At 39.1% G+C, this 19,519-nt stretch overlaps 1 protein-coding gene across 16 annotated transcripts; it reads left to right on the top strand.

The window, feature by feature from the left end:
- Positions 1–1,922: 1,922 nt before the first annotated feature.
- On the top strand, positions 1,923–18,710 carry elavl3 (ELAV like neuron-specific RNA binding protein 3). 16 transcript variants are annotated; one of them, XM_038287859.1, is made up of 8 exons: positions 1,923–2,364; positions 8,054–8,273; positions 8,355–8,458; positions 11,209–11,362; positions 11,454–11,682; positions 12,131–12,184; positions 12,625–12,663; positions 13,413–18,710. In XM_038287859.1, exons 1-8 carry the CDS (start codon positions 2,356–2,358, stop codon positions 13,738–13,740), a joined length of 1,137 nt encoding a protein of 378 aa, XP_038143787.1. In that variant the 5' UTR covers positions 1,923–2,355; the 3' UTR covers positions 13,741–18,710. The 16 variants fall into 16 exon arrangements, with proteins under 16 accessions (XP_038143787.1, XP_038143785.1, XP_038143788.1 ...); XM_038287857.1 differs by having other exon boundaries at positions 8,057–8,273; positions 13,392–13,740; XM_038287858.1 differs by having other exon boundaries at positions 1,924–2,364; positions 11,457–11,682; positions 13,392–18,710.
- Positions 18,711–19,519: the final 809 nt, after the last annotated feature.

The raw sequence follows: 19,519 nt of genomic DNA, 5'->3' as shown, positions 1-19,519 counted from the left end.
TAAGCCCATTTATTCACATTAAGTGTGAACTGTAAGTGGGACTGCAGTCAGTTGACGGACCTGGTTGCCTTTGTGTGACAAGAGCTGCTTTCATTCTGCTAACAAAAAGGGAAAAAACACAAGCACCTAATGAGTGAATCTCTCCATCTCCTCTCCGACTGCCATGCATGCTGACAAGAACCACACACACATACATATAAGGGTGCATACATGTGCTCTTCCACGCATGGACAACACACTTGCTCTCCCTCACTAGCAAACTGACTCAAGGGCTCCAACGCATCCAAGGCTGAGTTGAGTCACTGCTTGTCAGAGAACGGTGGGGGCGGGGTTAAGACAGACTGACAGTGGGGCTCCATCTCTATCCTCTTATTAACGCTTAACGAGTGCTTTCCTCATGCAATATTCATCTTCACTAATATCATCCAAGCTCAGAGCCAAGCTTGCTACTTATGTAAGGCAATTATGTAAAATATCAGACAGAGCCCCTGTTTAGAAAGAAGCTATCTGGAAAAGAGCTGCTGGATGGTAAAATAAAAGGATGTACAGGAAACCTATGGAGGCAAGGGTCTGAACGTCCCTTTTTTTTTTTTTTTTTTTGGCCCTTATCAACTAATATGGATCCTTGGATCAATCCAGGGTAAATGGCCAGCATCAATAATGCAAACAGCTCTCTCCATCATACTTCAAATGTCTGAAGATTCTTCAAGGTCATTTAAGGAGAGCAAAGGAGAGAGATCACGCTAGCAGCACGTTTCAAACCAGCAAGGTTTGTAAAAATATAAGAACTCAGTTCTGTTACCAAAATAAAACCCAAAACATGTATTTCATTACAGAAATTGAAACTCTAAATGCATATTTTAATAAACAAAATTGTTGTAATTTATGCACATTTGCACTCCCTAACCCCCCGGGTCAAGGCCCCTGTGGGGGTCTGCACAAAAATAGGTCATTTGTCACACATGATGTCCCGGGGCAGGGGATACATTATATATGAGTCCAAACAGCATGTCTCAGCGAGCACTTACCATATAGTCAGGCACATGGAAGGGAACAGCAGGAGGTGTGCAGAGAGAAAGAGAGACAGAGGAGTAGGGAACCCCTCAGAGTAGGGTAAACCTGAAAGTAACATAAGAAGGGAAGAAAAACAAATCCCTGCTAGTGACAAAACAGGAAACAGATCATTTGCCTCAACTGGATTAGAGCTAGAATTGTGGTACATTTTTCAAGATTTAGCTGAATCGGCAGTAATTGATTCAGAAGGTCCAATTAGGTATTCCCGTTTCTGCACCTGACCCAGTGGCTAACCATCTGCCTTGCACATGAGAGGCCCAGGCATCAGCCACTCCTTGTTGTAATAATGTAGTATGGATGCAGTGCTTTGTTTCTGGACACCACTCAAACTCAATTATTGCATATTTCTGCCTCTTTTTCTGGTTGCTCCTGCTATTGAGTAGCCATCAACTTAGAATGGGAACCTCTGAATTGCTTGTATGTGACAGTTGGGTGGAGATGTTTTCTGTAGTTATAGAAAGGCCCAAATGAAGACCACTATATAAAGGAAAGAGCTGTACCAGTGCAGGACTGAGTGCAAAATGCGCTGGAGAAAGAAAGAAGAAAGTCCACTGCTTTTTGCTGCACCCATCTGTTCTGAAAGTGCAGGTGGAGTCCTTTTCACTGTGCTCTGCATGTGTGTAAAGAGAGGGGGCCTGGAAGAAAGGACGGGCAGTGAGAAGGAGGGAGTAGAAGGATGGAAGGGCTGGGGATGGAAGAGGGGAGAGAGGGGGAGGACTCTTGGTGATCTCTCCTGAAGGGGATAATGGGAGAGGAGCGCATTGCAATGGCTGCCATGTAGTACCCTCCCTGCACAATTAGCCAATCAGCAGCGCGCTCAGCAAACCAGGAGGACGCATAAAAGAAGAACATTGCAGCAGAGGCACAGAAGGAGACTGCGAGAGGAGCAAGGAATTACACACACATACACACACCAAAACAGCAAAACCAGAACACCCTCCCCTGGACACACCCTGCTGAGGATCACTGCTTCTCTTTTTTTCTGAACCATCGCCCACGCCACCACGGAGAGAAGCTTTCTCCATCATCATCAGCATCCAGAAGAAAACTCCTATTTCCTTATTTTCATCCTGTAGAGGACACCAACAATTTCGCAGGGCTGAGATCCTTTTGGCGAAGACTGTATTTTTTTTCCTTTTTTATTTTTTTTATTTTACTTTTTGCTCCTAAAAATTACATAAAGGCCGTATAATAATATAAAGGCCTAAGAAGGCGGCGAGAGACTTCCGCTTCAAGACCTGTGAAAAGAAGGACCTAGATTTCTTTCATTGTACGTCAAGAATGGTTACTGTACGTATGCCTCTATTTTTTTTTTCTATTTTAGGGATATGGTACTTGCATCATTGTATTATTATTATTTTTTTGTGTGTGATTGTGTGTGTGTGTGTAGAACCCTATTTGTTTTGGATGCGCACATGTGATGCAGCCATTGATAAATGAAAATTGTGCGCATATTCTCACGTTTAAATTGTATACATTCGGTTTAGGGCTTATGGCCACATGCCGACACAAGGAAGCCTTGGAATTATAATTTTTCGTTGGGGTTTTTTTGGGGTGGGGGAGTCCTGTAAACCATGCCGTATCATTCTGATGAGATTAACGATCGATATGGGTAGTTAACAGTCTCACGCTGTGTGATGCGCCACACCGGCTGCGCTTCAGCCTGCAGACAGGCTTCACGTTAGAGAGAAACATTATTCTGCCATTTTAGATTGCTGTGGATTTAAGATGAGCTTAAACCTTCTATATGCATGAACTAAACTATCAAGGTTAAGGATTTGGATCCGACATTGTGCTTAAAAGCAGCGATGCAGAGGAGGGGGGGCGCAATGATGCTCCGAGTTCATTTGGGGGGGTGGGAGCGGCTTTCCACAAGGATGCTGGAGACTGGTTTGTGAGACAAAACATGATGCCTAGGAGGCTGAGGGCCCTTCCAACAAGGCAAGGAGGGGGGAAGGGGGGGGGGGTGCTTTACGCATCCGTTGCTTCCCTTTGAATCAAAGTCCAAATTCCTCGGAGGTCTGGTTGCGATGTAACCGAGTAAATAGGCTGGAAATCTCCGAGGCCGTGACGGTAACACCGAGGCCGCGTTCAGACATGACTATTTTGAGGCGCATTTCTCCAAGAGCCAGGGCGCTGCGTACGCAAGATGGCCATGCCCTGCGCTGCGCTTCCTTGATGAAAGAAGATGCGCTGATGAATTGGCTTTGCTCTGTGCGCCGACTGGCTGAATTGGGCGTGTCTCTGTTGAACCGGAGCATCAAACGAGGGCCTTGAAGCCTTAAACGACCTATTCTGCTTTGCCTCTTGACGTGATCCACGGCTGAATGAGCATGGTTTATGCATGCAGACCAATTATCCTCAAAATCATTTACATACAATTAGAGAAAATAAGAATTATGTGCAAGAAATTTATACAGAGGACAAAAAAAGTGAAAACGTAGATCTTCATCGAAATAATTGCATAGCATGAGTCATACTCAATTTGAATAAAAGCTAGACAGTTAATAGATGATTTATTTGGTATACAATATGAATTAAATACAACATAAAAACACGTTTAAGACAGATGTGCTTCCTGGAATAGAAATGTAAAAGGATATTAATACACAAACTGTCTTTATATTAGGAAATAATTATATTTTCTCTTCATTGATATCAATTACTTTTAGACCTTTTTTATAGCGACCGCATCTCCTCTCCACATGGTCCGCAGTCCCCCGTGCCTGTACCGCAGTGCCAAGCAAATAAAAGCGTTGAGTCAGACAACCTTTCCAAAGCACTTACACAATTCAAGGACAAGGACAGGCTAGGCCATCACTAGAGCGTTTCTCTGATCTCATAAGTTAAAAACTGCTCATCCCATTCATCGGGTCTAGAAGGTGCAAAACACAGACTGTATTTATGTTTTCTTTCATTTTTATTTTGTAGGCGATTTTAAATGTTGTATTTTGTAGATTATGATTAAAATAAGCAATAAAGGCAGTTTTATAGGAATGAGAATTCCACTTTCTTGATCACCATTAAATGCAAAAAGTACCTGAACTTTGATCCTTTTTCGTTAAAGTCCTTCTAAAATCCTGGATATCCTGGATATTTACTGTGAAGAGGGGAAAAAATAGATTGGGCCACATAAATGCAAGAATTTTAATTTAAAAAAAAGAACATAAAAAAATAAAAATTTGTCTATAAAGGCATTTTAGATTAAGAATATTAACCTCTCTTTGCTTTTTTGACTTGGAGCTGGTAACTGTTACGATCATTGTTCACTGAGAGTCCTGCAGCCCCTGGCCTCGACACAAAGCGCCACTGTTTACATTAATATTCATAGTACTGCCATAGCCCTCTGCGAGAGGGAGAAGAGGAGGAACGGGTGGCTCTTTTGTTTGGTCTTTTCAATACGTTTATTCAGCAAATAGGCGCTCCGGTTTTTGAATGCCAGCAGAGCTCAGTCTTGGATTTAAAGCAGCTGGAGAGAGAGAAAAAAAGTAGAAACCTAGAAATCCATGATTCTTTAAATGGTTCGAAATGATTTTAAAATATTATTCCTGTGGTTCAGGATTTAAACAATTAAAATGAATAAAAACGCGGATAAAGTCGACGTTTCTTCGGTCGTATCTCGGCCATCTGTGTCTTCCTTCCAAAGAGCCTGTCCGAAAGCCACTCCCTTTTCAGCACGCTGGATAGCGCCCTGCACGCTCGAAGGGTTTGTGAGACAGATTTGTGTCCTGCAGCCTTTGACGCTGTCTGATGTCATTTTATCAAAGCGGTCCATAACACCCAGGGATCTTTGCAATGTATAAGAAATCTTTTATTTTTTTCATCTGAGTGAGCAGTCTCAGCTCATGGCTGACAAGAGCTGTGACTCCGGTCGTCCTGTTGTGCTACATCTGCCACCATGATCCTTTAAGCTGCAGAGAGTGTGGCTAATGCCCTTTGTTTGGGATAATCCTGTAATCTGTGTTATTTAGAAGGCTAATTTACACTTTATACTAGCATTCTGTTTTAGATTATGTTTTACACAGCTAAAAAAATTTATATTTAGCAAAATAGACCAATACTTTGTAGTGGTTCGATGATATAAAATGTTTGGTCTAAATTATTTAAAATCATACATGGTACTGAAATATGTTTCTTGTTTGCCTGTTTTGCTCCTTAGTGAGTTATGTTTTTGTTCATTACAAAATATTTAATGCTATAAGAAAACGTATATCTAACTCCTTAAGAAATATAATCTAAAATCACATAATCTTATTTTATTTCATGGTGTAAAGGGCAACATCTGAAATGTGTGACATGCTCCTTCCATGTACATTACACCTTTAGTGCTCTAATGCATTTGGAGCAAAGATAATTTGAATCCATCAGAGGACAGAGAACACAAGACATACATTTACATTAAGTCCTGCTCGGCTTCTTTGTTTTGTAATTCAATTGTGCAGAGTGTAGGTGGTGTGTTCGTTTGGCAATGGGAGGCAGGGCCTCTTGTTTGCGTGCAAGTCTGGCTTCATGTGTTTGGTGGTGGAGGCAGAGCTCTTGTTGCGTGCAAGTCTGGGCCCATGTGAGGGTGAAGCTAATGCGCTCCATTAAATATTAAGGGGGGACTCGCAAAACCCCTAAAATAGAAATAAAAACAACAGGCAGCGTGGGTCCAAATGATGATAACAGCTGTGATTGAGACTTAAAATAAGGAATAACTTGTTTTGCTTATTGTTATCAGAGAGCAAAAAGATGTTACAAAATTTGATATAAAAAAATCAAACAAATCGTCTTATAGCTGTCTTATAATTGTCTGTTACTTTTTTTAATTTCCAACTAAAAGATTCAAAATGTATAATTGAACTGCATGCATAGTGGCCTTTATTTAACAGTGTATGTCTTCTTATTTGGATTAAACCGGCACTAAGTCATTACAAACTCTTTGCTAGTGTTATATTCTACTTTATATTAAGTCTATCTCTTAAATGTATTCACATCGTCATGTCACAGTAAGTTATTTTGGCAAATTCCTTTTTTATTATTTGCTCCTTATGTCTGCCAGGCACAGTGGGTATATGAATTATATAACCCCACAGTGTTTGCTGGGAATGCTTGCTCTGCCTCTGAGGATTTCTAGTTGGAGAGTCAAATTTGCCCCTAAGATTTCTCTCTTTTCTACCTTTGTTTTATATGGCTTTTGTTGGCTTTTTTGAAAATATGTGTCTCTTTTATTTCTTAATAATGTCTGTTCCTTACAAAAACTAAATTATTTAGGGCTATCTTTAGCCTCACATAAAGAATGTTGCTCGTGTTTTGCACTAAGAGGTGCATTTGAGCCGTTTTATTTTTACTTATTTTAACCTTCACAATGCTATACCTGCCTGTCGTTTAGTCAAAGAACCACATTATCAACATAGGGAAGACATTTGTCTAATCTGGCTGTCTGCTGCTTACTAGCTCAGACAACTAAACAGATAAGTTAGGTTGTCTGTCAACCATTAGAAACACTGTGGTTTATGAGGGGCTGTAACCAGGACAACCTTAGTCTAGCTTAAGCTCAAAATAAGACAGATGGATGCAGAGATGAAGAAAAATTGGTTTGTTTGAAAAACATGTTCACCATAAAATCATCAACATGAAAGAAAATAAATAATAATAATAATAATAATAATAATAATAAGCAAGATTCCTCTTAAATATTTGCATTGACTTAAAGGTACAAATGGGATTCAGACAAAATAGAGGTTAAAAACAAATTAATGAAACATGGAATGATCATTCAGAAGATGTTTACACTTTTAATAAAGCCATTAAGGCATGTTATAAGCCAGGAGAAATATTGTGCACCAAGGATACAGAAATGAAAGATATCATCTCAGGAGTGCCAACAAAGTCAGGAAGCCTTTCCTTCATTATTATGTTTTAACTGAAAAAATTAAATCAAAACTAAAACAGCAAATGCTTTATTATAACATTTTAAACTTGTTTAAAATAAACCTTCAGGTGACGGACAGCAGCTGAATTTGGTTGCAAAGTACTAAACACAAATAATGACATAAATGAAATAAGAAATATGAAATTAGTAGATAAGGGTTTTTAAACAAAAGTCAGGTTTCACTTGATTTACTTAAGAGAGTAAATTTATAAAATTAAAATGTTATAACTAAGAACATTCTCTTTATGATTGTAATTTCTTATTCTTACCTTTCTACTTTTTCGATTATTTAAGTTAAACATTTCCTGAACAATACTGTTCAAGTCAACTTAATTAAACTGAGTATCAACACACACCCACACACATGTTTGCTGTGACTGTCTATGATATAATACACTATCAATATTAATCTGAAAGAGCCTGGTGCCAAGGGATTAAAACTGGAGCAAGATGTTTTTCTTTGTTGCTGTTTTCTTGACATGCTGTGTGGCATCAAATAGGTAACAAAGAGAGCATCAAAGCAATGAACATTTCTGTTCTTTCTTTAAGAAAAGTGAATAGAAAGGCCACAGATTTCATACATAGCCTATTTAAAAAATACATTCTAATTAACCGTGATATTCTTTAATAATTGGAGCACTAAATCCAGCCGACAGCTCCCTCGCTCTCATGCCAGCTTCATAGTCACCATTCTGACTATCTGTCCCTGTTTAATGATGTAATGGTGTTTGACCCTGGAAGAGAGTAGGGGGATGGGAAGAGTAAGGAAAAGGGACCATGACATCTGCAGGGCTAGAGGCAGGGAGCAAGAGAGCTGGAAGGATATAGCGGAAGGGGGAAGGGAGGATAATAAATCAGACCCTTTCTACCTCCATTTTAGCAATGCTGATTCTTGACCTGTGTGTCTGACACAGAGAGTGGGCTGCCACTGTTTGCTCTGCTGTGCCTAGCCTCTATTAGCATATATATCACTGTAAGTTAAATAGTAGATTTGAGGAATGTTTTAAGGCTTAATCTTGCTGAGTCTCTTTGTGAATAATGAATCTAATTCCACCCTCTCCCCAGCAGATAATCAGCACCATGGAAACTCAGGTGTCCAATGGTCCAAGTGGAACCAGTCTGCCCAACGGCCCAGTTATTAGCACAAACGGCTCCACAGATGACAGCAAAACCAACTTGATTGTCAACTATCTGCCTCAGAATATGACCCAGGAAGAATTCAAAAGTTTGTTTGGTAGCATTGGAGAGATCGAGTCTTGCAAGCTAGTCAGAGACAAGATAACAGGTACACAAAAAAAAAAAAATCCCTTGACTTGTTTTGAAGAAAAAAAATCTACTTCATTATTTTTTCTCTCTTTGTGTGCAGGTCAGAGTTTGGGATATGGTTTTGTAAACTATGTGGATCCAAATGACGCAGACAAGGCTATCAACACACTAAATGGTCTCAAATTGCAGACTAAAACAATCAAGGTGGGCAGAACCCTATTCTTTACAACATAATCACTTTAAATTCAGTTTGGATTCTTGTCAGCATGCCAGACAAAAAGGAAGGAAGTGGAGATTTTGTCAAGGGGCTTGGTGAAAGAGGTGGCAACGGATGTTACAGAGGGAGGAAAGGAAAAAGCAGTGAGGAGGCAGAAGGGAGTGGCACCATGAACAAAGAAAGAAGGAGAAAGAGTGAAAGGAAGGGGAGAGTAGAGGTCAGAAAGCAAGGGGCGGACAACATGGGGAGTTTTTTGTGATGGAAATGCAATTAGGCAGCATGACTGTGGCACACATGGGTCAGTGCAGGTTAGCCCATCTGCCTTCAATCTAGGCTAATTAGGGGGCTTCTTTGTCCCAAAATCAGATGACGAACAGGGTGGAGGCAAAAGTGATATTATTAACCTCTAATTTCCACCAGTCCAAAACTTGATCAAAGTGGACTCAATGCGGAGTCAAAATTCAGGGCCTCCATCAGTGAGGAGCAGGTGGTGATCCAACAGATGTTTTGACTCTTGTGTTTAAACAATGAACTATGGGTCAAATCACTGAAATAAACGTGCAGAAAATTTACCATGGATATTTTTATTTCTAAGACAGAAAACAAACAAACAGAGTGACAATACAGGTACAACCTCACATCTATTTTTGATGTAAAAACAGTGGCTGGTGTCAGTATTATTTGATTCTCTGGATATTACAGAAAGCTTCAAAGAAAAGATTGAGGTGGGGGGGTAAGGGGTGAGGGGGTGAGCAGCGATCGAGGGGTCGAGAGCAGAATGCCAAAGACAGGATTAGAGGCCATATGGACTTGAGGCACCATCTGTACTGTGGGAGCGACAGGGAGAGGGTTAATTATAGGGCAGAACAGAGCCTCTCCCCCCGCGACTCGTCCAGAACACCCTAATCACTACACAGCACAACCCTCCTGCTCACACAGTCCCTCTGTGGACACAATGGATGCTGGTCCTTTGTGCTGATTTATGAAATCAAAGCCTCCGTATTCATCCAAAAGACAACAGATTGACTGATTCATCGACTGAGATTGTTTTTAACAGTACAACATAGGGGCATAATGACTGTATGCTTTTATAAAACTCTGAAAATGCACACAGTGAATAGCATGAGTATAAGTTGTGAAGACTTTTGCAAGCCTGAAGGTGCCTCCATATTGTTTGCTCAGTTGAATCTTTTCACACCCCTGGAGAATAGAAACAAAGAAAGGAGGCAGTACAGAGAGAGAGAGCGAGAGAGAACGGACCAGCCCATCTCCAACATCACTCACGCTGCTTCACCGTCTCACACAAACACATTTCTCCTATCAAAGCGCTGGAGTGGACTATCTGTCACTCAAATGTTCATGTGTTTCCAGAAACAGGAATAAAAACTATGATCAGTCAGATTTACACAATCACATATATTCTTTTCATATTGAAAAAAAGACATTGAAAATTAGACTGAGAAGGAAAACCATGTGGGACATGAACAGATGCATCTAAAATGATGCTGCACTAATTAACTCACTGGAGAATTTGGAGAAACATATTAACTGAAGCTGATATTTTCGGTCCAAAGAAAAGAAGTCCCTCATGGTTGTTTAATAATGACTGGATTCAGAGAGAGTATTGGTTACACAGCTGTCTGATATTCTGTCTGGAATGGGCTGATGATGCCTGGAAGTCGTGCTTTAAGGCAAAATAAGAGACAACTTAGCCTTAAGAGTTGAGCAAGAATTGAGGGATTTAATGTTCAAATCTAACATTAATACTACAATTTAAAGTAATTTAGCAGTGCCTAATGTGAAAATCCATACTTCCTGAACTTTGGTTGAACTTTGTCAATTATAGTATACCGTATTTTGGAGGGATTTTGTAAGAATAGCTAACACACAGATATTTCTGAAAGTGAAAGCTTTGCATGTTATTTTCTTATTTTTTTATTTGTGTTTGAAAGTAGTTAGTATTGACTAATTTAGTAAGTATCAGTTTAACCACTGATGTTTTGTGGATGTTTGAGAGGTTTCTCAGAGAACTGTATTGATCAAGCGGCTCTATTAATAGCACTGCATCCCTAGACAGGTCAGATATAGGGATGGGGAGAGATTTGAAGCAGGGATAGGTCAACAAAAAACAACATCCCAAGGTTTGAACATCACACAAAGCATCATCCGTATTTTAAAAATGGAACAAGATAGCATGAATCAGAAAAGCAGAGGAGGCTAAATGGAATTCTGGAAAAGCTGCAAAGCAACATTAGAGGTGGGATAAAGGTCAGAACAATTATTTTTGATGGACCCAAAAAATCATGCTATATTAGAAAAGCAAGCAGACTGTTGAATTACTGATAGGAGTCAAACATTGTCCCCTGCAGCTTTCCATAAACCCATTTGTACACAAGCTGTGTAATAACATGCTGTGATGGCATGAGATCAAGATTATACTTACTGGCCAACATGCAAAATGTGATATGTGGAAAAAATACACAAAATACAGAATGAGCCAGAAGTACAATTAAATGGTTTAGATCAATTTATGTCCATCAGTAAAAACAGCCTTGTAAAAGTTAATGTATTTACCTGATCCATTTGGTTTTTGCCAGGCCTGTTTGTTGAAATTCTAATAATACCCATCAACTAATAATGTCCCATCAACAAAGACACCAAAACTCAAGGGGTGGGAATACTTCTATATGGTACTCTATAGATTATTTTACATCATAGATAATTTCATTGTTTTTAGGTATCATATGCCAGGCCAAGCTCAGCTTCCATTCGTGACGCTAACCTTTATGTGAGCGGACTCCCCAAAACAATGAGCCAGAAAGACATGGAGCAGCTGTTCTCTCAGTATGGCCGCATCATCACATCTCGCATCCTTGTGGACCAAGTCACAGGTAGAGACTTATTATATAACTCATCACCCCGTGCTGAGCAGACACTGACACCCAGGTAGTCACGCCGAGACTCTTCATTTTGTTTTCGGAGCAGGCATATCACGGGGAGTGGGTTTCATCCGGTTTGACAAGCGGAATGAAGCAGAGGAGGCCATCAAAGGACTAAACGGGCAGAAGCCTTTGGGTGCCGCTGAGCCAATCACTGTCAAGTTTGCCAACAACCCCAGTCAGAAGACAGGCCAGGCCTTACTGACTCAGCTTTACCAAACTGCTGCCCGCCGTTACACGGGACCCCTGCACCACCAGACTCAACGTTTCAGGTACTGAACCTATACCAACCCCCTCCTGAAACCCCAGCCCAACCCCTCCAATCAAGTTCTCATCTACCAGTCTATTGTTGGTAAAAAAAAAAACAAAAACAAAAAAACAATTTTATTGCAAGAAAATATTTCTAAGCTCAAGGGGCGTTTAGTGAGTCACTGTAATGTTGTTGAAAAAGATGGAAGATATTAACAGTTTCCTAATTTTTAGACGTCATCTGTACTAGAAGACGGCTTAGAGATGAGCAGCAAATACGATTTTTACTCCAACTATGCAAAAATGAAGAGATGTAAACTGTTTAAAGCAACAAAACCATTTTGATTATAGAAGCCATCACCAATCTTCTCCTTTAGGTTATTGTTACTTTATTGGAAACATGGTATTTTTCCCCTTCTCTTCCTCCTTCTCCTCCTCACACTTTTTCTCTGACTTTCTTTTAAACTGCAGTGTGATCCCTTCACTTGGAAAGGGACCAGATCCAAATAGCAGCTCAAACACAATGTAAGAAACTAGATTTTTCCAAGTACGAATAGAATAAAGTTAAATTATGGTTTGCATATTGCATACTGTAGGTCTTGAAAAAAAAATAAACAGAGATAAAGGTGTATTGATGATGGTAATGTGCTAAATGCCTAAAAGTCAAGAAATTTTTTGAGAAATCTCTTAAATTAGAGTATTAAAGGATCTCCCCTATTTTTCCTGTGTGTTTTTATATTAAAGCTAATAAACGGTATTGTAACTAACAAGAAATAATGGATTTAAGCAGGACTATATGACAAAGAATAACCTTTTTGCAAAATGATTTGAAACTGCAAAGGATGCCCTCTGCAGGCCAGCCAATGAAGACCCCAAATATTAACAACAGAAGCCCGCCACTCCCATTCCTTGTAGATCTCATAACTAACCTCTGCATCCCCTTTACTCTCCCTTTTGCGTTGCAGACTCGACAATTTACTAAACGCCAGCTACGGAGTCAAGAGGTAAATGCAAAAAGGTGTATTTTCAAAAGCATTCATGCCAAAATAAAACCTTCAAACAAAGTGCCCGGAATACCTCATGCTGCTTTAATCTCAAAAGAAGTTTTAAATGGCCGTAATTCTTAATGCCCACAGCCCATTTATCCATTCTACAGAATTAGCGCTATCTATAGTCTCCTGACAGCAGGGTATTCTGGCATGGCTTTGTTTAACCTATTTCGTTCTTTTGTTTCTTTTTTAATCGATATGAATAATTTCAATGTATTTCTTTCTGAACTAACATTGTTGGTTTTCAGTTGCTTTAATGTCCCCTTTTTTTCACCAGCATGGACATACCAGATTCCGTTTGCGTCTCTTCTGTTTGCTCCAGTTTTCCGTATGATTTGATTCCAGTTTGCTTTTCATCCCTCTCTAGGTTTCTGTGTTTTGTTCGATGCTGTGATTTCAGTTGAACATCATGATCCATGTGTTTAATCCTTTCAGAGGCTCTGGTCAGCAGAGAAAAAATAAATTCACATTGTGTGGGTGCGTTGTCTCAGGGCACGCAGTGTCAGAATGTATAAAAGCAGGTAGTTTGGAGCCACTGTGGTGCCCACACCTATTTATCTACTTACTGTACAGCAGAGAGAGGATGGAGATGGGGATCCTCAGAGGCCACAGATACATAGCCATTAGAAGATCATGTAAAGAACTGAATGCTGTGTGGAACTTCAGAATGACACCCATGGTAGTTCTCCTCCTCTCTTTCCCAGATTCTCACCCATCACCATTGACAGCATGACCAGTCTGGCCGGGGTAAACCTAACTGGTCCCACTGGAGCCGGCTGGTGCATCTTCGTCTACAACCTATCGCCTGAAGCAGACGAGAGTGTCCTTTGGCAGCTTTTTGGGCCTTTTGGCGCCGTCACCAATGTTAAAGTCATCCGTGACTTCACTACCAACAAATGCAAGGGCTTCGGCTTCGTCACGATGACCAACTATGATGAGGCCGCCATGGCTATCGCCAGCCTAAACGGCTACCGCCTGGGCGACCGCGTGCTGCAGGTTTCCTTCAAAACCAGCAAGCAGCACAAGGCCTGAAGGATAGGCCGCTAGTGCCAGCTGGTTTGACCTGCAGGGGGACATCCCCGAGCCTCCCTGTCACTCTACATGGGCCTGGACTGAGTCTCTCTGTCTTTCTCTCTCTGACATACTCTCTCTCACACAAACTCATAAACACAGACATGCAGATGCAGATAGACATCGAACCACAAAAAACCACACTGACATACCCAAGCATAGGTAAGTCAGAGTTTCAAACAAACACACTAGTGAAGTTATTTCTTTTCTCTTTACACAACTTGCTAGTCCTTCCCTGTATTTGCCTGGATTGAATTAGAAAGGGGTTCGTAGCTGGTCTTTTTCTTGTGGGGTGGGTGGGGGGACAATGGGGGAAGAGCTTTCTATTTAGGAGACAGTCTAACGAATGTGACAGAGAATGTGTATTGAGTGCTTTGATTGAATTCAGGCAAATAATGACAACAGACGAACAAAATTATCAAAAAAATAGATAAAAATATGTGCAATTTACCTAAACTCTTACCCCACCATCTCTCCCATTATCATGCTGGAGGGGATGTAGTCACTTTTTTTACACTTGGGCATTTTGAATCAGTGATTTTTTTAGATCAAAGAAAACGAAACTAAAAACAGTGTTCTCTTATATACGTCTATTAAAATATTACTATATATTCAATATTTAAGGTGGTTATAATAGCCGAGTATGTAAGCATTTTCTAGAAACTTTGACTACTGTTTCCTGACCTGCGTTAGGTGGTGCCTCGCTTCAAGGCATTTTTCTCTTATATATCAGAGCTTTTCAGCTCAGACCCAACCTGATTTAGCTAAACGGTCGATGAAAAGAGCAGTTCAAAGGCCATCACTTCTACCCACAGTCTCACCAGAAATATCACGATAGAACAGGAACGTATCACAGAAACACAGTTCAGATATAGAAAGATTTACACATATTTAGTCCTCTGAAGCTGTATTTTATTTTACTTTTTTTCTTTTTTTGCTCTTGATCTCATCCATGCGATACATTGAATACAAGCAGACCATCTGCGAACTTAGAGCAGAGCAGCAGCGCTCCCATGGTGACGCCGTTCATTAGTAATTCTCTGCTGGGCAAGAGAGTGATGAGTGTGAGGGGAAAAACTGTTTCATCATCATACAGCTGCAACGAAAAAGGAAAAATACTGGTGTTTTTACACTTTGGCTGACTTGCGAAAGAAGTTTTCTTGAATCAAAAGTCATTCTCCTTCTATGATGCCTCTCAAGCCGCCATTCGCAGTAAAGAGTAAGTGCAAACACAAAGTCATTGACAGGGAGGTTAATTTCATTACAGCTGAAAGAAAAACATAAACATGCTTGAAACAACACATCTCTTGTAATCATGCCAAGCCTGCAAAAATATAATGCACAGGCATTGTTCCTCAGCTTTGGAAAGATAAAGGCTGCTCTTCTGTAAATTAAACTGGATCCATAGTATCCTATATTAAGCAGATTAGACAACTATAAAGTAATAGAAGTCATATATGAACACATATCAATTAAGCTAAAAGAGAACCTTCTTTAGCTTTGTTCAACAAAAGAAGTGACATATAAAAAGCCATGCTATTCTTCTAAATGCGCCATTTTAGTTTTGAATTCTCAAACATGAAGATACAATCACCTTGTAAAGAGGTGTCATAGTTACGCTTTTGATCACATAAAAGCATTTACCAAGTTTCCTTAGATCAGTTTGATGCAACAACAAAAATAGCTGGAGATTAAAATATCCCTGACCCAGGAGCTTTGGGATTATTTATGGCACTCTTGATGAAACAATAAGGCCCAGCCCGTGTAGTTGAAGAGTCTGCTGCAGCCCAGATTTTTTGATGTACCATGCGGAGCGAGTGTCTTTTAATATCGAGACACAGGCGCACAACGTTGTGGTAAATAAGGTCAGCTATATTCAAGTCATTTTTTGCTTTTCTAAGTGACGCTGTGTTAGCCAAAGAGGACGGTCTCTTTGAAAAGGATTACATTAAAGATAATCTATTTTTATACATACAAAGGAACAAGACCTTGTGCTGAATTTTTACATATTCTTAAGCTTGGGGAAAAAAATTGGGACATCGCGTTGCTTCATTTGAAACCCTCTGATCTTTACAGAGAAAGAAGGAAGAAGCCCACGGTGTATGGGTGGGGGTGGATCTGGGGAGGGGACGAAGGAACACAGAAACTCAACGGTTTGAAAACAAACGAGGCAAATACAAATCTGACCCCAAGAATGGTACATTTCAACAGCCAGGGTATATAACCTGACAGACACATCTGTATTTTGGAGTGTTTAGATGCACTCAGCATTTCTTGTCTTGAAATTGTGTATAGTGTTGCTTCAACAATGGAAGTTTTTTGACCTGAAAATCCCAGACGGAGCTGAAGTGAGACTGGCTCACTGCCCAGCTCTCAAACTCCAGAAGCTGCTTGCAGATTGATAATAAAAACATAAAAAAAACTGCTGGTGATTCGTATTGAAAATCCTTACCATGGGATAGATTTGATTTTTGCCAAAGAATTGCTTTGCAAGTCAGCACTAAGAAAAATGATCTTACTAAAATACCCCCCAACGTAACTGCTGTAAAAATCTGTCTGTTGAACAAGGACCCTCGACAGTTTCAGTTAGAATTCATTTTGAGCATATATTGTAAGTTGCGCATATCGATTTCCATTTCTGAATCATAAAAACCACCATACCAAATGCTAATCTCTACATTTGCACACATATCATGCAGTATGAAAAAGGCATATATATTAAAACAAGGGATGACTCAACTCACCTTGTGACCAAGGCAAAAAAAAAAAGAAAATGCATTCGCATATTTCCCCTGACATTTAAATCACCTGTTTTATCTTTATCTTTTATAACATTGCAAATACTTTTAGCTGACATTTTTTTGATCTGACTCATAACGTTTCTCCCACGCGATCGTTGACTGATGTCTCACTCATCACAGAGAAGTCTAATCTAGCTTATTTGGTTCTTGCAAGTGATAGCACATTAAGTTTGAGCACGTAGTGAGGCCAGCGATAGACATTAAAGCAAGAAAAGAGCGGCCACATTGAACTGCAGCCATCACAAAGTCCCCAAAAAAACGACCTCCTATACCCTGTCCATAAGGACACCTGATAGGCAACATGGCGGAGAGCTTAGGACTGTGGCAGGAAACAGTACTACACTGCTTGAGCAACAACAATAATCGTTTTGAAAAGACAAAAAAACTTTCCTATGGAACAGTAAGTGCAATGTGCTTTGTTTTTATATTGACTGAGAACAAATGATATATATTTTTAAAAAAAGAAAAAGATACGTCACACTGAAAAGGTTTGCGGGATAGCAAGGAGTGACTGTTCAAGGCGAAAGCGATTAAATTGAACAGACTCGTTACCGAATCGGACTAAGAACAAGAGCTCTGATCTTTAAATTGTTCCACTATCACTTCCTCAGTCCCTATTGTGTGCTCTGTCCATGCAAGCTCAAACTGCATATTTGGCTGACTTTTAATAGAGCTTTTCTCAAAGACTTTGAAAGGAATATTGTCGAACAGAACATCAGTTTTAGCCCACGTCGATTTCAAATATAATTTTCCTGTAATTTTCTTGATTTCATTTACATATCAGGACTCACTTGTTAACTTGGTGTATTTGTGTTGTTGATGTTGCCATAGAGAACACACATGGGTCGAAGATTACGTTTTGGTTGCATTGATTGGGTACAGTTTGTTCTTTTTCTTCCATTTTATTAGTTGCAGTTTTTTACAGTGTATGCAGATTTTAGACTTAGATTTCTTTTGTTTCAATCAAACTGTGTTCAATTGTGTTTGTAAAGTCTGTGGTAGCTTTTGTTGCAACATAAAAATAATTTAAACTGAAAAAATTCAAAATAGCGCCAACAAACTTGTATTATTTGGGCGACTTTAAGCTTGTAGTTTTAACTTATTGTTAACTTAAAAACTATTTATTATGATTATTATTATTATTGCCTCGTATAAAGTATGTTTTGTGTATATTTATGGTTTATTTCATTATATTTGCAAGTTTAAAAGATTTTAAGTTTGCCAAAATTGTGGTTACACCATTTTGTTTCTTAAAAAGGGGGACAAATAGAAAAACAGCTTTAGAAGTACGATTTGGAAACGTTCTCCATAGTCAAAGAATGCACTGCTATATTTAACTAATTGAAGTGTATAAACATACATGCTGTGTGCTAGATGTTATGCCTTTACTGCCTGTGTTCTGTTTGTCTTGTTAAATGAAAATCTTTTAATTATTTAACCTAATCACAGTCTTGTTTTTTCCTGCCACTCTGTGAACCCCCGGGAGGCGAAGATGGCCCCCTTAATGGGGGGATTGGTCTGATTTGCTCAAAAGAAACTTTCCTGTTTTGATGATGGGCTGAATGTACCTAAATTAAATTGAGACTTCTGAATCTGGTAAATGTATTAGTGAGGCCATATAAATTTTAATAACAATTAGTGCTATACACTGTCCAAAACTCAGCCATTAACTCTGAGGATAATTTCACAGAGCTCGAACATGCTACAGGAAGGTTTTCTTGGGAGTCTCTAGAGTAGCACAGGGGTGAGTGGTCCTTCTGTTTCTCAACTGTATTTTGTGTCTATTTATTTAGAAGAGGGGACGCAGTAATTTAGTGATGTTTTTCTTACCTATTCCTGGAATGGTAGAACAAATCAAAAAGTAAAAACGATCAAATAGTTCTGTCGACAGCAAACGTCAGCAGAAAAAAAAACAAGAAAAAAAACTACAAAATCTCATACTTCCAAACATGACCAAATGAACAATGTCAAATTTAAACAAAGATGAAAAATAAACCTTTCAGTTTAGACTAGGATATTTATTACTGGGATTTCAGCTGAAGACGCTTGAAGACTTTTTCATGGAATTGTTTAATTATTTGTACTTTACATGCCAGAAAAAAAAAATAAAATGAAAGTTACAAATAAAAATGTTTCTGGGATTTATTTCTTTTTTATTTTCAACTTTCAGAAAAAAAAGTAAGAGTTTCATTAAATATGTTTTGTGTTTTTCTTTTTTTTGCATCACTCATGGGTAAAACTGATTTGCATTGATAACTTTTCATAATTTGATCTACTTTATTTTATTAAATCAGTTCCATTAATATAGAAAGTAAGCCCAAATCATGATGCCATCACCACTCTTTCATTGCAATTAAGTAAAGAAGGTATCTAAACCTTTTGACTCCATAAGAGGCAGTTATTCGCCCACTAATTTACTTGTTATGCAGACTTTTGGTTCAATAACACCTACGATACAGGCGTCTGATAATTTCAAGCACTTCAGAATCAAGAAATTTTAAAAACATTAAGAGGGTTAACCTGTTCTCAAAAAGTAACACCTCAAGTCTGAATCTAAAGAAATTTAAGTTCTTCTCAGGAAAAAGCAATTGACATATTTTAGGAAGAAAAAACCTAAAACGCCACGGGCATTTTGCCACCTCAAATGTGGTATCCAAACCATACCCAGGTCACAAAAGAATCCAGAAAACTTAAGTATTAACAATTAAAAAATAAGAAATGGACTGTGCAAAAATTGGAGCCATTGACTAACCTGGCAGTAGCCACACTGATATGTGCGGAACTGAGTTGAGTTCTACGTTATCAATTTGTTCCAAGACTCAAAAAACTCCAATCTTGAGATGATCCAGCTTGCAAAGCAAGATTAGCTATCAAAGAGTTTAAAGGCCCCTTACATTAGAAAAAAACTAAATGCTGATCTTGATCTTCTGTAATTTTGA

Source organism: Cyprinodon tularosa, unplaced genomic scaffold (genome assembly GCF_016077235.1).
Source record: "Cyprinodon tularosa strain WSP-4 unplaced genomic scaffold, ASM1607723v1 ctg246, whole genome shotgun sequence".
NCBI classification, from domain to species: Eukaryota; Metazoa; Chordata; class Actinopteri; order Cyprinodontiformes; family Cyprinodontidae; genus Cyprinodon; species Cyprinodon tularosa.
The sequence above is the reverse complement of the archived record's forward strand: the minus strand, read 5'-3'. Positions and strand labels throughout refer to the sequence as shown.

Coding starts and splice junctions, on each gene's coding strand:
- elavl3 (XM_038287856.1), top strand. Junction 8,459..11,208: donor TGCAGACTAAAACAATCAAG/GTGGGCAGAACC, acceptor CATTGTTTTTAG/GTATCATATGCCAGGCCAAG. Junction 12,664..13,391: donor GCCAGCTACGGAGTCAAGAG/GTAAATGCAAAA, acceptor CACCCATGGTAG/TTCTCCTCCTCTCTTTCCCA.